General features: G+C 38.0%; 1 protein-coding gene across 2 annotated transcripts in view; it reads right to left on the minus strand.

Annotated features, from left to right (window-relative positions):
- Positions 1-22,166, minus strand: part of FAAH2 (fatty acid amide hydrolase 2) — a 221,124-nt gene that overhangs the window by 187,659 nt on the left and 11,299 nt on the right. For both annotated transcript variants that reach the window (XM_007991886.3, XM_007991885.3), the window contains exon 3: positions 15,775-15,911. In XM_007991886.3, coding sequence (XP_007990077.1) covers positions 15,775-15,911 — 137 coding nt within the window. The remainder of the gene's footprint in view (positions 1-15,774; positions 15,912-22,166) is intronic.

Here is a 22,166-nt window from a genome sequence, read left to right on the forward strand (position 1 = left end):
TTTTTTGTTGTGTCTGTGCCAGGGTGTGGTATCAGGATGATGCTGGCCTCATAAAATGGATTAGAGAGGAGTTCCTCTTTCTCTATTGTTTGGAATAGTTTCAGAAGGAATGGTACCAGCTCCTCTTTGTACCTCTGGTAGAATTTGGCTGTGAATCCATCTAGTTCTGGGCTTTTCTTTTGTTGGTAGGCTATTATTTACTGCCTCAATTTCAGAACTTCTTCTTGGCCTATTCAGGGATTCAACTTCTTCCAGGTTTGGTTTAGACTTGGGTGGGTTTATGTGTCCAGGAATTTTTCCATTTTTTCTACACTTCCTAGTTTATTTACGTAAAGGTGTTTATAAGTATTCTCTGATGGTAGTTTGTATTTCTGTGGGATCAGTAGTGATATCCCCTTTATCATTTCTTATTGTGTCTATTCAATTCTTCTCTTTTCTTCTTTATTAGTCTGGCTAGCAGTCTACCTATTTTGTTACTCTTTTCAAAAAAACAGCTCCTGGATTCATTTATTTTTTTGAAGGGCTTTTTGTGTGTCTCTATTCCATTTAGTTCTGCTCTGATCTTAGTTATTTCATGTCTTCTGCTAGCTTTAGAATTACTTTGCTCTTGCTTCTCTAGTTCTTTTAATTGTGATGTTAGGGTGTCAATTTTAGATCTTTCCTACTTTCTCCTTTGGGCATTTAGTGCTATAAATTTCCCTCTAAACACTGCTTTAGCTGTGTCCCAGAGATCCTGGTACATTGTGTCTTTTTTCTCACTGGTTTCAAATATTATATTTATTTCTGCCTTAATTTCTTTGCCCAGTACTCATTCAGGAGCAGGTTGTTCACTTTCCATGTAGTTGTGCAGTTTTGAGTGAGTTTCTTAATCCTGAGTTGTAATTTGATTGCACTGTGGTCTAAGAGACTGTTGGTTATAATTTCCATTCTTTCGCATTTTCTGAGGAGTGTTTTACTTCATATTATTTGGTCAATTTTGTGATGCTGAGAAGAATGTATATTCTGTTGATTTGGGGTGGGGAATTCTGTAGCTATCTATTAGGTCTACTTGGTCCAGAGCTGAGTTCAAGTCCTAAATATTCTTGTTAATTTTCTGTCTTGTTGATCTGTCAAATATTGACAGTGGGGTGTTAAAGTCTCCCACTATTATGGTATAGGACTCTAAGTCTCTTTGTATGTCTCTAAGAACTTGCTTTATTAATCTGGGTGCTCCCGTATTGGGTACATATATATTTAGGATAGTTAGCTCTTCTTGGTACAAAGGTCCCTTTATAATTATGTAATGCCCTTCTTTGTCTTTTTTCATCTTTGTTGGCTTAAAGTCTGTCTTATCAGTGACTAGAATTGCAACTCCTGCTCTTTTTTGCTCTACATGAGCTTGATAAATATTCTTCCATCCCTTTATTTTGAGCCTATGTGTGTCTCTGCATGTACGATGAGTCTCCTGAATACAGCACACCAATGGGTCTTGGCTCTTTATTTAATTTGCCAGTCTGTGTCTTTTAATTGGGGCATTTAGCCCGTTTACATTTACGGCTAATATTGCTATTTGTGAACTTGATCCTGATGAGCATTTTTTCAAATATTTGTTGGCCACTTCTCTATCTTCTTTTGAGTAATGTCTGATCATGTCTCTTGGTCACTTCTAAATGGGTTATTTGTTTATTAGTTGTTGATTTGCTTAAGTTCCTTATAGATTCTGGATATTATACCTTTATTGCATGCATGGTTTATGAATATTTCCTCCCAATCTGTAGGTTGCTTGTTTATTCTATTGATGGTTTATTTTGCTTTGCAAAAGGTCTTTAGTTTAATTAAGTCCCACTTGTCAATTTTTCATTTAGTTGCAATAGCTTTAGGGTGTTGACCATGTTTTTTTTTTTTTTTTTTTTTTTGGGTGGGGGGACAAGGTCAATATAGAGAAGGGTATTTCTTAGGTTTTCATCTCGAATGTTTTATAGTTTGAGGTCTTACATTTTAAATATTTATCTATTTTGAGTTAGGTTTTGCCTATGGTGAAATATAAGTGTATAGATTCTGTCTTACAAACATGGCTAGTGAGTTATCCCAGCACCATGTATTAAATAGGGAGTCCTTCCCCCATTGCATATTTTTGTTGGTCTTGAAAAAGATTAGATGGCTATATGTGTGTGGCTTTATTTCTGAGTTTTCTGATCTGTTCCATTGGTCTATGTGTCTGTTTTTGTACCAGTACCATGCTGTTTTGGTGACTGTAGCTTTTTATTTTTTTTTTATTTATTTATTTATTTATTTATTATTATTAAACTTTAAGTTGTAGGGTACATGTGCACAACGTGCAGGTTTGCTACATATGTATACTTGTGCCATGTTGGTGTGCTGCACCCATCAACTCGTCATTTACATCAGGTATAACTCCCAATGCAATCCCTCCCCCCTCCCCCCTCCCCATGATAGGCCCCGGTGTGTGATGTTCCCCTTCCCGAGTCCAAGTGATCTCATTGTTCAGTTCCCACCTATGAGTGAGAACATGCGGTGTTTGGTTTTCTGTTCTTGTGATAGTTTGCTAAGAATGATGGTTTCCAGCTGCATCCATGTCCCTACAAAGGACACAAACTCATCCTTTTTTATGGCTGCATAGTATTCCATGGTGTATATGTGCCACATTTTCTTAATCCAATCTGTCACTGATGGACATTTGGGTTGATTCCAAGTCTTTGCTATTGTGAATGGTGCTGCAATAAACATACGTGTGCATGTGTCTTTATAGCAGCATAATTTATAATCCTTTGGGTATATACCCAGTAATGGGATGGCTGGGTCATATGGTACATCTAGTTCTAGATCCTTGAGGAATCGCCATACTGTTTTCCATAATGGTTGAACTAGTTTACAATCCCACCAACAGTGTAAAAGTGTTCCTATTTCTCCACATCCTCTCCAGCACCTGTTGTTTCCTGACTTTTTAATGATCGCCATTCTAACTGGTGTGAGATGGTATCTCATTGTGGTTTTGATTTGCATTTCTCTGATGGCCAGTGATGATGAGCATTTTTTCATGTGTCTGTTGGCTGTATGAATGTCTTCTTTTGAGAAATGTCTGTTCATATCCTTTGCCCACTTTTTGATGGGGTTGTTTGTTTTTTTCTTGTAAATTTGTTTGAGTTCTTTGTAGGTTCTGGATATTAGCCCTTTGTCAGATGAGTAGATTGCAAAAATTTTCTCCCATTCTGTAGGTTGCCTGTTCATTCTGATGGTAGTTTCTTTTGCTGTGCAGAAGCTCTTTAGTTTAATGAGATCCCATTTGTCAATTTTGGCTTTTGCTGCCGTTGCTTTTGGTGTTTTAGACATGAAGTCTGGGATGTAAAGGACCTCTTCAAGGAGAACTACAAACCACTGCTCAGTGAAATAAAAGAGGACACAAACAAATGGAAGAACATACCATGCTCATGGATAGGAAGAATCAATATCGTGAAAATGGCCATACTGCCCAAGGTAATTTCGAGATTCAATGCCATCCCCATCAAGCTACCAATGAGCTTCTTCACAGAATTGGAAAAAACTGCTTTAAAGTTCATATGGAACCAAAAAAGAGCCCGCATCTCCAAGACAATCCTAAGTCAAAAGAACAAAGCTGGAGGCATCACGCTACCTGACTTCAAACTATACTACAAGGCTACAGTAACCAAAACAGCATGGTACTGGTACCAAAACAGAGATATAGACCAATGGAACAGAACAGAGTCCTCAGAAATAATACCACACATCTACAGCCATCTGATCTTTGACAAACCTGAGAGAAACAAGAAATGGGGAAAGGATTACCTATTTAATAAATGGTGCTGGGAAAATTGGCTAGCCATAAGTCGAAAGCTGAAACTGGATCCTTTCCTTACTCCTTATACGAAAATTAATTCAAGATGGATTAGGGACTTAAATGTTAGACCTAATACCATAAAAATCCTAGAAGAAAACCTAGGTAGTACCATTCAGGACATAGGCATGGGCAAAGACTGTAGCTTTTTAATATAGTTTTAAGTGGGATACTGTGATATCTCTGGATGCTATTTGCTTAGCATTGCTTTGGCTATTCAGGTTCTTTTTAGGTTACATATGAATTTTAAAATAGTTTTTTTTTTTCCAATTCTTTGAAAAATGTCTTTGGTAGTTTGGTAGGAATAGTGTTAAATCTGTAAACTGCTTTTGGATGCATGGCAATTTTATCAATACTGATTTTTCCAATCCACGAACACAGAATTTTTTTCATCTATTTGTATGATTTCTGGTTTCTTTCAGCAGTGTTTTGCAGTTCTCGTAGAGATCTTTCACCTCCTTGTTTATCTGTATTCCTAAGTAGTCCATTTTATTTGTGACTATTGTAAATGGGATTGTGTGAATCTCAACCAGGACATTATTATGCTACCGATTTACTACATTGATTTTGTATTCTGAAACCTTGCTAAAATCGTTTATCAGTTTTAGTAGGATTTTGGTGAAGTCTTTAGTGTTTTCTAAGCATAAGATCATATCATCAACAGAGAGACAGCTTGACTTCTTTTCCTATTTAGAAGCCTTTTCTTTCTCTTGTCTGATTGCTCTGGCTAGGACTTCCAGTACTATGTCAAACAGGACTGGGCACCCTTTCCTTGTTTCAGATCTCAGGAAGAATGCTTCCAGCTTTTGCCCATTTAGTGTGACATTGCCTGTGTGTTCGGTATAGATGGCTCTTATTATTTTGACGTATGTTCCTTTGATGCCTAGTCTGTTGGGAGTTAGTATAACGAAAGGGTGTTGAATTATACCAAAAGTTATTTTTCTGCATCTATTGAGATGATCACATGGTTTTTACTTTTAATTGTTTATGTGGTGAATCACATTAAATGAATTGCATATGTTGATCTAATCTTGCATCCCAGGAATAAACCCTACTTGATCACAATGAGTTAACTTTTTATTGTGCTGCTGAATTTGGTTTGCTAGAATTTTATTGAGGATTTTTGAGTTTATGTTAATCAGGGATATTGGTCTGAAGTTTTTATTTTCTGTCGTGTCTCTGCCAGATTTTTGTATTACAGTGATGAAACCTTCATAGAATGAGTTAGAGAGGAGTCCTTCCTCCTCCATTTTTTAAAATAGTTTCAGTAGTATTGGTACCATCTCTTTTTTGTATATCTGGTAGAATTTGGCTGTGAATCCATCTACTCCAGGACATTTTTTGATTGGTAGGTTTCTTATTACCAATTCCATCTCAGAGCTCAATATTGGGCTGTTTGAGGTTTCACTCTCTTCCTGATTCAATCTTGGGAGATGGTGTGTTTCCAGGAATACTTCCATTTTCTATATTTTTTTTAATTTGTGTGCATAGAATTCTTCATAGTATCCGAAAATCTTTCATATATCCATTAAATAAGTTGTAATGTTATGTTTGTCTTTTCTGATTGTACTTATTTGAATCTTCTCTTTCTTTTTTAACCTAGGTAGCACTCTAACTTTTTTTATTGTTATTATTATACTTTAAGTTCTACAGTACATGTGCACAACGTGCAGGTTTGTTACATATGTATAATTGTGCCATGTTGGTGTGCTGCACCCATCAACTCGTCAGAACCAATCAACTCGTCACTTACATCAGGTATAACTCCCAATGCAATCCCTCCCCTCTCCCCCTTCCCCATAAGAGGCCCCAGTGTGTGATGTTCCCCTTCCAGAGTCCAAGTGATCTCATTGTTCAATTCCCACCTATGAGTGAGAACATGCGGTGTTTGATTTTCTGTTCTTGCGATAGTTTGCTAGAATGATGGTTTCCAGCTTCATCCATGTCCCCACAAAGGACACGAACTCATCCTTTTTTTTATGGCTGCATGGTATTCCATGGTGTATATGTGCCACATTTTCTTAATCCAGTCTGTCACTGATGGACATTTGGGTTGATTCCAAGTCTTTGCTATTGTGAATAGTGCCACAATAAACATACGTGTGCATGTGTTTTACAGCAGCATGATTGATAATCCTTTGGGTATATACCCAGTAATGAGATGGCTGGGTCACATGGTATTTCTAGTTCTAGATCCTTGAGGAATCACCATACTGTTTTCCACAATGGTTGAACCAGTTTACAATCTCACCAACAGTGTAAAAGTATTCCTGTTTCTCCACACACTCTCCAGCACCTGTTGTTTCCTGACTTTTTAATGATTGCCATTCTAACTGGTGTGAGATGGTATCTCATTGTGGTTTTGATTTGCATTTCTCTGATGACCAGTGATGACAAGCATTTTTTCATGTGCCTGTTGGCTGTATGCATGTCTTCTTTTGAGAAATGTCTATTCATATCCATTGCCCACTTTTTGATGGGGTTGTTTGTTTTTTTCTCATAAATTTGTTTCAGTTCATTGTAGGTTCTTGATATTAGTCCTTTGTCAGATGAGTACATTGCAAAAATTTTCTCCCATTCTGTAGGTTGCCTGTTCACTCTGATGGTAGTTTCTTTTGCTGTGCAGAAGCTCTTTAGTTTCATTAGATCCCAGTTATCAATAATGGCTTTTGTTGCCGCTGCTTTTGGTGTTTTAGACATGAAGTCCTTGCCCATGCCTATGTCCTGAATGGTATTACCTAGGTTTTCTTCTAGGGTTTTTATGGTATTAGGTCTAACATTTAAGTCTCCAATCCACCTTGAATTAATTTACGTATAAGGAGTAAGGAATGGATCCAGTTTCAGCTTTCCACTTATGGCAAGAAAATTTTCCCAGCACCATTTATTAAATAGGGAATCCTTTCCCCAATTCTTTTTTTGTAAGGTTTACCAAAGCTCAGATGGCTGTAGATGTGTGGTATTATTTCCGAGGGCTCTGTTCTGTTCCATTGGTCTATATCTCTGTTTCGGTACCAGTACCACGCTGTGTTGGTTACTATAGCCTTGTAGTACAGTTTGAAGTTAGGTAGCGTGATGCCTCCAGCTTTGTTCTTTTGGCTTAGGATTGTCTTGGAGATGCGGGCTCTTTTTTGGTTCCATATGAACTTTAAAGCAGTTTTTTCCAATTCTGTGAAGAAAGTCATTGGTAGCTTAATGGGGATGGCATTGAATCTATAGATTACCTTGGGCAGAATGGCCATTTTCACGATATTGATTCTTCCTATCCATGAGCATGGTATGTTCTTCCATTTGTTTGTGTCCTCTTTTATTTCACTGAGCAGTGGTTTGTCATTCTCCTAGAAGAGGTCCTTTACATCCCTTGTAAGTTGGATTCCTAGGTATTTTATTCTCTTTGGAGCAACTGTGAATGGAAGTTTATTCATGATTTGTCTCTCTGTTTGTTACTGGTGTATAAAAATGCTTGTGATTTTTGCACATTGATTTTGTATCCTGAGACTTTGCTGAAGTTGCTTATCAGCTTAAGGAGATTTTGGGCTGAGATGATGGGGTTTTCTAAATATACAATGATGTCATCTGCAAACAGGGACAACTTGACTTCTTCTTTTCCTAAATGACTAATCTTTAATTTTTTCTCTTGCCTGATTACCCTAGCTAGAACTTCCAAAAGAGTGCTGAATAGGAGTGGTGAGAGAGGGCATCCCTGTCTTGTGCCAGTTTTCAAAGGAATGCTTCTAGTTTTTGCCCAGTCAGTACGATATTGGCTGTGGGTTTGTCATAAATAGCTCTTATTATTTTGAGATATGTTCCATCAATACCGAATTCATTGAGAGTTTTTAGCATGAAGCGCTGTTGAATTTTGTCAAAGGCCTTTTCTGCATCTATTGAGATAATCATGTGGTTTTTGTCTTTGGTTCTGTTTATACGCTGGATTACGTTTATTGACATGCGTATGTTGAACCAACCTTGCATCCCAGGGATGAAGCCCACTTGATTATGGTGGATAAACTTTTTGACGTGCTGCTGGATCCGGTTTGTCAGCATTTTATTGAGGATTTTTGCATCGATGTTCATCAGGGATATTGGTCTAAAATTCTCTTTTTTTGTTGTGTCTCTGCCAGGCTTTGGTATCAGGATGATGTTGACCTCATAAAATGAGTTAGGGAGGATTCCCTCTTTTTCTCTTCATTGGAATAGTTTCAGAAGAAATGGTACCAGCTCCTCCTTGTACCTCTGTTAGAATTCGGCTGTGGATCCATCTGGTCCTGGATTCTTTTTGGTTGGTAGGCTATTAATTATTGCCTCAATTTCAGAGCCTTCTATTGGTCTCTTCAGGGATTCCACTTCTTCCTAGTTTAGTCTTGGGAGAGTGTAAGTCTCCAGGAAATTATCCATTTCTTTTAGGTTTTCTAGTTTATTTGCATAGAGGTATTTATAGTATTCTCTCATGGTAGTTTGTATTTCTGTGGGGTCGGTGGTGATATCCCCTTTATCATTTTTTATTGCATCTATTTGATTCTTCTCTCTTTTCTTCTTTATTAGTCTTGCTAGCAGTCTATCAATTTTGTTGATCTTTTCAAAAAAACAGTTCCTGGATTCATTGATTTTTTTGGAGGGTTTTTTGTGTCTCTATCTCCTTCAGTTCTGCTCTGATCTTAGTTATTTCTTGCCTTCTGCTAGCTGTTGAATGTGTTTGCTCTTGCTTCTCTAGTTCTTTTAATTGTGATGTTAGAGTGTCCATTTTAGATCTTTCCAGCTTTCTCTTGTGGGCATTTAGTGTTATAAATGTCCCTCTACACACTGCTTTAAATGTGTCCCAGAGATTCTGGTATGTTGTATCTTTGTTCTCACTGATTTCAAAGAACATCTTTATTTCTGCCTTCATTTTATTATGTACCCAGTAGTCATTCAGGAGCAGGTTGTTCAGTTTCCATGTAGTTGAGCAGTTTTGAGTGAATTTCTTAGTCCTGAGTTCTGTTTCATTGCACTGTGGTCTGAGAGACAGTTTGTTATAATTTCTGTTCTTTCACATTTGCTGAGGGGTGCTTTACTTCCAACTATGTGATCAATTTTCGAATAAGTGCAATGTGGTGCTGAGAAGAACGTATATTCTGTTGATTTGGGGTGGAGAGTTCTGTAGATGTCTCTTCGGTCCACTTGGTGCAGAGTTGAGTTCTTGTTAACTTTCTGTCTCGTTGACCTGTCTAATGTTGACAGTGGAGTGTTGAAGTCTCCCATTATTATTGTATGGGAGTCTAAGTCTCTTTGTAAGTCTCTAAGGACTTGCTTTATGAATCTGGGTGCTCCTGTATTGGGTGCATATATATTTAGGATAGTTAGCTCTTCCTGTTGAATTGATCCCTTTACCATTATGTAATGGCCTTCTTTGTCTCTTTTGATCTTTGTTGGTTTAAAGTCTGTTTTATCAGAGACTAGTATTGTAACCCCTGCTTTTTTTGTTCTCCATTTGCTTGGTACATTCTCCTCCATCCCTTTATTTTGAGCCTATGTGTGTCTCTGCATGTGAGATGGGTCTCCTGAATACAGCAAACTGATGGGTCTTGACTCTTTATTCAATTTGCCAGTCTGTGTCTTTTAATTGGACCATTTAGTCCATTTATATTTAAGGTTAATATTGTTATGTGTGAAATTGATCCTGTCATTATGATATTAACTGGTTATTTTGCTCATTAGTTGATGCAGTTTCTTCCTAGTATCGATGGTCTTTGCATTTTGGCATGTTTTTGCAATGGCTGGTACTGGTTGTTCCTTTCCATGTTTAGTGCTTCCTTCAGGGTCTCTTGTAGGGCAGGCCTGGTGGTGACAAAATCTCGAAGCATTTGCTTGTCTGTAAAGGATTTTATTTCTCCTTCACTTATGAAAATTAGTTTGGCTGGATATGAAATTCTGGGTTGAAAATTCTTTTCTTTAAGAATGTTGAATATTGGCCCCCACTCTCTTCTGGCTTGTAGAGTTTCTGCCGAGAGATCTGCTGTCAGTCTGATGGGCTTCCCTTTGTGGGTAACCCGACCTTTCTCTCTGGCTGCCCTTAACAGTTTTTCCTTCATTTCAACGTTGGTGAATCTGACAATTATGTGTCTTGGAGTTGCTCTTCTCGAGGAGTATCTTTGTGCCGTTCTTTGTATTTCCTGAATTTGAATGTTGGCCTGCCTTACTAGGTTAGGGAAGTTCTCCTGGATGATATCCTGAAGAGTGTTTTCCAACTTGGTTCCATTTTCCCCCTCACTTTCAGGCACACCAATCAGATGTAGATTTGGTCTTTTCACATAATCCCATATTTCTTGGAGGCTTTGTTCATTTCTTATTCCTTTTTTTCCTCTAGACTTCACTTCTCACTTCATTTCATTCATTTGATCTGCAATCATTGATACTCTTTCTTCCAGTTGATCGAGTCAATTACTGAAGCTTGTGCATTTGTCATGTATTTCTCGTGTCATGGTTTTTATCTCTGTCTGTTCATTTGTGGCCTTCTCTACATTGATTATTCTACTTATCCATTCTTCCGTTCTTTTTTCAAGATTTTTGGTTTCTTTGCATTGGGTACGTAGTTCCTCCTTTAGCTCTGAGAAGTTTGATCAACTGAAGCCTTCTTCTCTCAACTCGTCATTCTCCGTCCAGTTTTGATCCATTGCTGGTGATGAGCTGCATTCCTTTGGAGGGGGAAATGTGCTCTGATTTTTTGAATTTTTTGAACTCCCAGCTTTTCTGCCCTGCTTTTTCCCCACTTTGTGGTTTTATCTGCTTTTTGTCTTTGATGCTGGTGACGTACTGATGGGGTTTTGGTGTGGGTGTCCTTTCTGTTTTCCTTCTAACAGTCAGGACCCTTAGCTGTAAGTCTGTTGGAGATTGCTTGAGGTCCTCTCCAGACCCTGATTGCCTGGGTATCAGCAGCAGAGGCTGCAGAAGATAGAATATTGCTGAACAGCGAGTGCTGCTGTCGGATTCTTGCTCTGGAAGCTTCATCTCAGTGGTGTACCCCGCCATTGAGGTGTGAGGTGTCAGTCTGCACCTAGTGGGGGATCCCCCCAGTTAGGCTACTCAGGGTCAGGTACCCACTTGAGCAGGCAGACTGCCCCCAGAGGTGGAGTCTACAGAGACAGGCAGGCCTCCTTGAGCTTCTGTGGGCTCCACTCAGTTCGAGCTTCCCAGAGGCTTTGTTTACCTACTTAAGTATCAGCAATGGCAGGCAACCCTCCCCCAGCCTCGCTGCTGACTTGCGGTTAGATCTCAGACTGCTGTGCTAGCAATGATGGAGGCTCCATGTGCGTGGGACCCTCCTGGCCAGGTGTGGGATATAATCTCCTGGTGTGCCATTTGCTAAGACCCTTGGTAAAGCACAGTATTAGGGTGGGAGTTACCTGATTTCCCAGGTGTTGTATGTCTCAGTTTCTAAAGGGATTCCCTTCTCCCTTGCGCTTCCCAGGTGAGGCAGTACCTCGTCCTGCTTCAGCTCTCACTGGTTGGGCTGCACTAGCTGACCAGCACCAATTGTCCGGCACTCCCCAGTGAGATGAACCCAGTACCCTAGTTGAAAATGCAGAAATCACCTGTCTTCTGTGTCGCTTGTGCTGGGAGCTGGAGGCTGGAGCTGTTCCTATTCGGCCATCTTGCTCACACTCCCTCAGTCTAACTTATTTTTGAAAAACACACTCTTAATTTCATTTATCTTTTGTATAGAATTTTACGTCTATATTTTACTAACTTCTTTAATTTTAGTTATTTCTTTTCTTCTGCTTGCTTTGGAATTGATTTTTTCTTATTATTATAGTTCCCCTTGGTGTGACGTTATATTGTTAATTTGAGATCTTTCCAAATTCTTGAAAAAGGATTTAGTTCTATAAACTTTCCTGGTAACAATGCTTGAGTGGCACCTTAATGACTTTGGTAAGATGTGTCACTATTTTCATTAATTTTAGAGGGTTTTTTTGTTTTCTTTTATTTCTGCCTTAATTTTGATGTTCACCTAAGAGTTATTAATCACTGTCTTTGATTTATGCCTTAATTTCAAAGTCCACCTAGGAGTTTTTCATGAGAAAATTGTTTAATATCCATGTATTTGTGTAGTTTTGGGAGATCTTGATATTAATTTCTATTTTTATTTCACTTTGGTCCAAGAGTGTGCATGGTAAGATTTAATATTTTAATTTATTGAGACTTGAAGTATGACTGACCATGTAGAGTATGCTCCATGTACAGGTGAGTTGAATGTATATTCCATGGTTTTTGGGTGTAGTATTTTGTAGATGTCTATTAAGTACAATTGGTCAAGTGTTGAGGTAAAGTCCTGAGTTTCTTTTGTTAGTTTTCTGCCTTGATGATCTGTCTAACACTGTCAGTGGGGTTTTGAAATCTCCTACTATTATTGTGTAGCTATCTAAGATTTTTCTTAGATCATGAAGATTTTTCTGTGAATCTGAGCACTCCAATGTTGGGTGCATACATATTTAAGATGGTTCAGTCTTCTCGTTGAATTAAAACCTTTATCATTATATAATGCCCTTCTTTGAATTTCCTGATTGTTGTTGTTTTAAGATTTGTTTTATCTGATAAAAAGAATAGCAACTCCTGCTCTTGTTTCCTGTTTGCATGATAGATCTTCCTACATCCTTTCACTTTGAGCATGTGGGTACCATTACATGTGAGATGGGCCTCTTAGAGAAAACAGATGGTTGGGTCTTGTTTTTTCATCCAGCCTGACACTCTATTTTAACTGGGGCATGTAGCTCATTTACATTCAAATACGTGTGATTTTATTCAAGTCATGCTATTAGCTGTTTGTTATATAGACTTGATTGCATAGTTGTTTTATAGTGCATGCAAGCTATCAGCTTGAGTGTTTCTGTGACAGCCGGTGTCATTCTTTTGAATCCATGTTTAGCACTTCCTTAAGGGCCTCATGTAAAGTTGGTCTAGTTGAAAAATATTCTCTCAGCATTTTCGTGTCTGAGAAGAATTTTATTTATCCTTCATTTATGAAGTTTATTTGCGAGGATATGAAATTTTTGGCTGGAATTTCTTGTCTTTAGTGATGCTTAAAATAGACCCCTAATATCTTCTCATTGTTAAGGTTTCTGCTGACAGATCTACTGCTTGCCTGATGGAGTTCTCTCTGCATGTGACTTAACCCTTCTCTCTAGCTGCCTTTAAGATTTATTTATTTATTTATTTTTGCATTGACCTTGATGAATCTGATTACTATGTTCCTTGGGAATGGTCATCTTACATAGTATGTGGCCACCATTATCTGTACCACTTTGATTTGCATGTCAACCTCTTCACCAAGACTGGTGTCAACTTCTTCACCTCCGATATATTTTCCAAGTTGATTATTCTCGCTCCTTCTCTCTTGAGAATGCTGATGAGTCATAGGCTTGGTTTTCTTATATTATTCCATATTTCTTGGAGTTTTCTTTAATTTTATAATTTCTTTTTTCTTTATTTTTGTCTGACTAAGGTGAGATCTGTGAAAACAGTATTCAAGCTCTGGGATTCTTTCCTCAGCTTGGTCTATTCTGCTGTTAATACTTCCAATTGTATTATGAAATTCTTGTAGTGAGTCTTTAAGTTCTAGAAGCTCTGTTTTGTTGTTTTCTAAAATGTCCATTTTGTCTCCCATCTCTTGGGTCATTTTACTGGATTCTTTGGATTCCTTGAATTGGATTTCAACTTTCTCCTGAATCTCAGTAAGTTTCATTGACACCCACATCCTGAAGATTGTGCCATCTGAGTCATTTCAGACTGGTTAAAAACCATTTCTGGGGAGCTACTGGACTTATTTTGAGGTCAACAGGGACACTTGGCTTTTTGGATTTCCAGAGTTCTTGCACTGATTTATTCTAATATTTGAGGATTGGTATTTCTGTAACTGTGGTGTAAGTTCAGTATAGTTAGTTGGCTATGTTTGTGGATCCTTTCAGAAGGCCAGTGTTCTGTATAGGATTTTTTTTTTTTTTTTTGTATGGAGTTTTGCGCTTCTTACCCAGGCTGGAGTGCAATGGCACAGATCACTGCAACTTCCACCTCCTGGGTTCAAGTGTTTCTCCTGCCTCAGCCTCCCAAGTAGCTGGGACTACAGACGCTCGCCACCATGCCCACCTAATTTTTTTTTTTTTTTTTTTTTTTTTTTGGTAATTTTAGTAGAGACGTGGTTTCATCATGTTGGCTAGGCTGGTCTCAAACTCCTGACCTCAAGTGATCCACCCTCCTCAGCCCCCCAAAATGCTGGGATTACAGGCATGAGACACCGCACCTGGCCTCTGTAGGATCTTTATGTGTGTTTGAATTCTTGCACTTGGTTTCACAGGTGTATATATTAGCCGGATGACTGACTGGTGTTGTAGTTTGGGCTGCAATCCAGTAGATGAAGCGTTTAAGAGTAATGGCCGGTAGCTAGGTTAATACCAAGCTGTGCAGCTCTTTTGTATTTCCTTTAGCATGTGGGCATGCTATTGAGTTGAGAGAGCAGAAAGAGATAGCACCTCCCTCACCAGATCTGCTCCTGGGATTTGGGAGTGCCCCCTGTTATCAGTGGTGCTGCACTAGCATTTCTTTTGTTAGCTATTCTGTACCACCAGCCCTCTCGGGCAGGGGTTGCAGCAGAGAGATATGCCACACTCTATGGACCCACCCTGTGGAGTCTCATCTGGCCCAGGAACCCATTCATCTCTCACCTCTCAGTGTTCTGGGGTTGGGAACTCCTCTCCAACTTCATTACTGTCCACAGATCTCTGCTCCTTACTCTCAAGTATCACGCTATAGCTCTGGGTGCACCTGACTGTCCCTTAGCTGGTGTTCGGTTCTGCCTGTGCTAGGGAATCCAATATGCTCCAGGCTAGCTAGGAAAGTACTCAGGTGCATCAATACACTGAGGCTGGGCTGCAAGGGCTGTTATGTGCACCTGCTCCTGCAAAGCAGCTAGGCATGGATGCTGGGAGAGGCTGACAGGCAGTAAAGCTTGCAGAGCAGATGCACCTCAGTCCCGTGAAGAAGCTGGCTCTGCTCTCTCCTGGGTCAGAGGTCACCTGGCCTGCACCTCCTCGGAGGAATGGGAAGCCCTGGGTATTGGTGCCTATGGTTACTCTCAGCTGGAGCTGCCCAGAGTACCAAAAGCTTCCAGGCTCCAAGCCCTCTGAAGGCCTGTCTCCGCCTCCTCTCCGTCAGATCTTCCTGCCAGCTCATATACCCATGGGCGACAAGGGGTCCCCTATAGCTAGGATCCCAGAGATTTCCGGTGAAGGTGAGGCCTCAGTTCCTTCACTGACCCCTTTCACAGGAGCCACTTAAGGCCAGGTTTCAGTTATTGATTTTAAATCTTTTTTTAAATATATATTCACTGAAAGCCATACATTTCCCTCTAAATATTAATTTAGTTATATCCCATAAATTTTGTTATATTATTATATTTTTTCTTTCAGTTTAAATGTTTCCTTGTGATTCATTTCTTTGACCTATGGGTTATTTAAAAATATGTCGTTTACTTTCCAAATATTTGGGATTTTCATTTACTTTTGAGGCTAGCAGGAAGTTACAAAATAAGAACTGTATGACAGAGAAAGCACAGGTCTTTATCAGAATCCAAGTTTGGCTTTAGCCAAACTACTTTAGGGTCATGAGCCTCAATTTTCTTATCTGAAAAATGAGATCAATAATACTATTCTTATAAGTTTGCTGTGAGGATTAATGGATACTGAGCATAGTGCCCCCATATGCCATACAGAGCTAACAGAGGATGACCATTATCATTTTTCCCAATGGAACTTGCTGAATATTTCCTCTCATTTCAAAACTGAGGAAACAGCATAAATTAGTCCTTCACTTTTATAACATCCTTTTTAGTTTATAAGTTTAGAAAATGTAGCAACTTGTGAATTAAACTCATGTAGCCAAAAATAAAAGAATAGTACCTTGTAGCTGGAAAGCTTCCTTGACTGTCAAAGGAACCCCAAGGAAGGGCCATTTATTTTCCAGGGTGGCTTCATCTTCCTGCTTCTCTGCAAGCTTTTGATCTACAGCATGAGCCTCTTTCATTGCTTCCTCAAACCTAAGAAGAAATAAAACAATGCAAACTTTAACTACATAAACAAGTCATCCGACCAACTTTATTAAAAGAATACCCATATCAACATGTTAATATGTAATCAACATATTAAAGTTAATGTACTTGTCAAGAGCCTTATAAAGTTGACCATTTGAGCCAGTGATTCTCCTTTTAAGAATCCATCATAAGAACAGTAATCCAACCTAGTAAGAATTATCCATACAGAAAGCTGGTCATTGCATCATTATTTATATTAGAAAAACACATAAAATCTCCCTGTCTCCAAATAAATAATTATAGATATCTACAACAGACAACTGTATGGCAAATAAAGGTGGTGTTGCATAAAGGCCATAAACAGACACTTCTCAAAAGAAGTAATTTATGCAGCCAACAATCATGAAAAAAAGCTCAACATCACTGATCATTAGAGAAATTCAAATAAAAACCTAAATGAGATACCATCTCTCACCAGTCAGAATGGCAATTATTAAAAATCAAGAAACAACAGATGCTGCCGAGGCTACAGAGGTAAAGGAATGCTTTTATACTGTTGTTGAGAATGCAAATTAGTTCAACCATTGTGAAAGACAGTGTGACAATTCTTCAAAGACCTAGAACCAGAAATTCCATTTGATCCAGCAATCCCATTACTGGGTATATACCCAAAGGAATATAAATCATTCCATTATAAAGATACGTGCACATATATGTTCATTGCGCCACTATTCACGATAGTAAAGATATGGAATCAACCCAAATTCCCATAAATGATAGACTGGATAAAGAAAATGTGGTACATCTACACCATGGAATGCTATGCAGCCATAAAAAGAAATGAGATCATATTCTTTGCAGGGACATGGATGGAGCTGGAAGCCATTATCCTCAGCAAACTAATGCAGGAATAGAAAACCAAACACTGTATGTTCTCACTCATAAGTGGGAGCTGAATAATGAGGACACATGGACACAGGGAGGGAAACAACTCACACTGGGGCCTCTCAGGGGTGAAAAGAGCGTCAGAAAAAATAGCTAATGCATGCTGGACTTAACACTTAGGTGATGGGTTGATAGGTGCAGAAAACCACTATGGTAAAAGTTTACCTTTGTAACAAACCTGCACATCCTGCACATGTACCCCAGTACTTAAAGTAAAATAAAATAAAATAAAGTGGTGTTTCCTAAAAGTTTTACTGCCCTTTGGAAATTCTTATAATGTAATGTCATTTAATGTAAGTGAAAAGAGAAGGTTATAGCAGTATATTCCTAGTATAACCTCAATCATGTGAAAATCGTAGGCAAAACATTAACAGTGAATAACTACTCTTTTGGTGCTATGATTACAGGTAATTTTTTGTTGTTTTTTGCAAATGTTCTATAACGGACATAATTACAGCAATTTCCAGAATGAAATACAGTAAGTCAATATGTCCAAAAGAACACAGTTTTAATGTATGTGGTAATACAATCACTAAAGTATGCAATTCCAGTGTAATTTCTCAGTATCTCAAATATTAATTCTTGAAAATGAAATTTAAAATCCTCTACATAACCTTTCATGTGACTTAAAATAACTTTAATAAAATATATTTGGGCTCAATAGTAATAGTAATTATGTTTATTACTTCAAAAAATATACAAAGTATAAAAAAAGAATATGATAATGTCTATGCTTTTAAGATGAATGAAAATTAAGGAACTCTCATTTCCTAGTTTTGTGAACTATGCAAGCTCTTTTATTTCACTACATTTTAGTTGCTTCAATTGTAAATTGGGGACAATAATATCTACCTACCATGGCGGTAGCGAGGATGCATTGGGAAAATGAATATAAAGAACTGTTGGAAGTTCCTAAAAAGAAGGATTTTTTACTGTAATGTGTATATGACAATATGCTAGAAATGGAGGAGACAGGAGCTAGAGAGCATGCCAGCATAATGATGATAATGATATTTAACAATTAATGATATATGTCAGGTATTGGTCAGTACTTTAAATATTGTACAGTCAGTTAATCCTGACACTCATGTGATGTCATAAACAACCTACAGAATGGGAGAAAGTATTTACAAACTATGCATCCAACAGAGATCTAAGATCCAGAATCTATAAGGAACTTAAACAATTAAACAAGCAAAAAACAAATAACCCCATTTAAAAGTGGGCAAAAGACATGAACAGACACTTCTCCAAAGAAGATAGACAAGCAGCCAAGAAATATATGAAAAAATGCTCATCATCACTAATCATCAGAGAAATACAAATAAAAACCACAATTAGATATCCTCTCACACCAGTCAGAATGGCTATGATTAAAAAGTAAAGAAACAACAGATAGTGCTGAAGCTGCAGAGAAAAGAGAATGCTGATGAGAATGTAAATTAGTTCAGCCATAGTGGAAAACAGTTTGAAGATTTCTCAAATAACTTAAAACAGAACTACCATTTGACCCAGCAATCCCATTACTGGGTATATACCCAAAAGAAAATAAATAGTTTTACCAAAAAGACACATGCATTTGTATGTTCATCACTATGCTATCACCATAGCAAAGACATGGAATAAATCTAGATGCCCATCAATGGTGGACTGGATAAAGAAAATTTGTTGTGTATGCATCACGGAATACTACACAGCCATAGAAAGAATGAAATCATGTCCTTTGCAGCAACATGGATGCACCCAGAAGTCATTATGCTAAGCTAATTAACACAGGAACAAAAACCAAATATCACATTGTTCTCATTTCTCAGTGGGAGCTAAATACTGGCTACTCATGACCATAAAGATAGCAACAATAGACACTGGGGACTAACAGATGGGGAACGGTGTGAGCGAAGGAAAGTTTTGAAAAACTGTTGGATACTATGCTCACTATCTGGGTGATGGGATCATTTGTATCCCAAACCTCAGTATCACACAATAGATTCATATAACAAACCTGCACATGCGCCCCTTGAATTTAAAATAAAAGTTGAAATTATATTTTTAAAATGTGGCTAATGCAATATGTTTAAAGTATTTTGACATATTTAGTTAAATAATATGTACTATTAAAATGAATTCCACCTTTTTCTTTTCCCTTTTTAAAATACAGCTGCTAGAATATGTAAAATTGCATATTTGCCTCATAATTTATTTCTATTGAACAATATTAATCTAGAGAGAGAATGCATAGTCTTGTATCTCAGCTCCACTATTTACTGTGTCTTCTGTGGAAAATTACTTAACCTTTCTGTATTTCAGTTTCCTCATCTGTATAATGGAGCTAAACATAATTACCTCATAGAATTGCTGATATTATTCAATTAATTACTGCATTTGTAAAGCACTACAACAGTACCTGGAACACTGTAAGCACGCAAGTGCTAACTATCACTGATATTACTATTTGTATAGCCTTTGTTGTCTGAGTACTACTGCCCCACCGATAGGGGTAAAAACTCTGCTGTCATAAAAACTTAACTGTCATGCATATATCCCTATTGGTGGGCCAGCGGTACTCAGAGAACAAAGGCTATATATATATACACACACACACATATATAGTACATATATATAGTATATATATGTAGTATATATATATACTGTGTGTGTGTGTATATATACATATAAAATATGTGTGTGTGTATATATATGCATATACACACAAGATGCTGCTAGTCTCGGTATATTGGACACCTGAGCCGAGTGAAACAAATAAAATTATCTCTTTCCCTAGAGGTTCAACCAAAAGAAAGGAGGACTGGGGTTGGTTAGAACACATTAATGGCAGGGCTCTAAAATGAAGGCCCACAAATCTCCCACTTTTGAGAGTCCAGAGTTACATCAGTCCCTGAACTTCCCAGGATCTAGCTGTTCAAATGTTTCATAATTTGTAAAATTGTGAGGATCTTTATGATTATTGGCCACACTACTACCTTTTTACACCCATAAGCCAGTAAAAGTACAATTCTATAGCAATGAAAAGAATCACTGTAAGCAGAGCCATTTAGAAACTATAAACATTTCTGTGTGTCTATAGCTAGTTACAAGGTAGTGTCATTACCATTTGTAGAGCAAAGGCCAGCACTCTATGTGTTACACATTCTGGGGGCCTTGCAGGTACATACTGTCTACCTGGGGAAAAGGACACTTTTTGCTTTGCTTATATCCCATCCCTCACACCTTGGCTGCACAAAAAACAGCAGAAGGGTGTGAGGTTGAGGTTACCCACTTTCCGGAAATAAAAAAGCTTTCAGTTGCCAATTCAGAAGGAATTGGGAACCTAAGACCAATATTTCCAATAGGTACAAACTTGGAACCTCAGTAAAACACTCACATGCCTAAGACTGCTAGTTACTGAAAGCTTCTCTGGATGTGAGCCTCATCCAAGGCAAAAGGGCCTGTAGCCTTGTGTTTAGGAAACATCAGGAAAGAAAACCTTGAGACACAGTGTCCCTGTCTGCAACCCGTCTGAGGAAAAGAGAACTCAGAGAGATAGATATCAGATGGGGTAGCAGCTGAAGGAGAAAGTCTGTGATTAGGAGGTGAAAATAACTCAAAAAGTTGGACTGAACTAGAAGGGACCCTTCAGATGAATAGCAAAAATACCCAAGTGGAGTAAAAAGGAAGTTACATGTGGGAGAATGGCACAAGATAAAGCTGAAAAACTAAAGTGTGCCAGATTACAAAGGGCCCTTACGTGGCGTTCTAAGGAGCCTGGATATTGAAATGTTTAAAGCAGGAAAGGGGCATAATCTCTTTAGTGATTTACAGATATCCTTTGGCTTTTGCGAAATAAAAAGTATGGGGAAGGGAGGGCAAAACTAGAAACATAAAGATTACTGCAGTAGGCAAAGATGATGGTGATTGGGACTAAAGAGACATCTGTTGAGATAGAGAATAGTAGAGTTATTTAGAGATGAGATCTTGAGAGAGCTATTTAGAAGATAGAACTCATATAAAATATTAGAAGATTACAATGTGGGGGGATGAAGGAATTTTTTTCCAGTTTTTCTGGCTTATGGTAGATGGTAATGTCATTTCATGAGTTTGATTTTAATTATTTTGACTTTTGGTGCCCATGGGACTTCCTAGTAGAGGTGTCAAGTAGGTAGATACACATATATAGGAATTGAGCTTAGAGGAAGTGTCTGGGCTGCAGACAAAGTTCCAGGAATTATCAGTGTTCAAATGATATTTGAAGTCATAGAAGACCAAGGCTAAAAATATTTATAACTATATACATGAACTATTATACACATACACACACACAAAAAAAATTACAGAATCATACCTTAAGGAAGAATAAAATGTATTTAGATGTGTAAGAGTTAAATAATAAAATAATAGAAGAGCACTGTCTAGAAGCAAAAGGTAGCAATGACTTCAAGAACAGGGCAATTATCATTTTGATAATAAGAGCAACATGTACCAATACCGAGTCCGTTTTATGTGCCAATCATTGTGTTTTAAATTTATTAAGTTGCTCCATTCTCACAATAATAACATTAGGTACATAACAATTGCTTCATTATGATTATGAGGAAACTGAGATAAAGAGAGGTTAAGGACTCACCCAAAGTCATATTGTCAAGAGTTGCAGACATTGTTGGCTGCCTATCCAAAATTCACTTTTTCCTTTTATAAACAAAACCTTTTCCCTTTATAAACATAACTTCAATTTTTCAGGCAACTTTCTTTATTGTACTGCCATATGCCTCACAGGAAATAGGCCCAACCTTAAGTGTGTGATTTATTTGTTTAGTGCTATCACAGTGATGTTATTCACCTTGCCAAAAATTGGTTTGCCAGTGGTATCTGGTCACAATTTTGGCTCTTGAGACATAAGACATAACATCCATCTTATGACAATGAGAAGACCTAGTCTAATAAGGCTGACAAACTAGGAGTCCAAGGCAAAAGACTGAAAACAGGTTAATGATGACATTTTTCAGCTGCTGAGTCAATCAATTCTAGAGCTAACCTACCGAAAGACTTACTGGTTTGTGCGATAGTATATTTTCCCTATTGCTTTCAGTCATTTTGAATTGGGTTTTCTGTTATTTGCAGTAAAAACAACCCAAACTGATAGAGTTAGCAGGCTATTTTGTTTGATTGTTTGTTTTGTTTTGTTTTTTGTTTTGTTTTGTTTTGTTTTGTTTTTCAGACAGAGTCTTTCTCTGTCGGCCAGGCTGGAGTGCAGTGGCACGATCTCGACTCACTGCAACCTCCGCCTCCCGGGCTCAAGCAATTCTCCTTCCTTGGCCTCCT

The sequence above is a fragment of the Chlorocebus sabaeus genome, chromosome X (genome assembly GCF_047675955.1).
Source record: "Chlorocebus sabaeus isolate Y175 chromosome X, mChlSab1.0.hap1, whole genome shotgun sequence".
Lineage (NCBI taxonomy): Eukaryota > Metazoa > Chordata > Mammalia > Primates > Cercopithecidae > Chlorocebus > Chlorocebus sabaeus.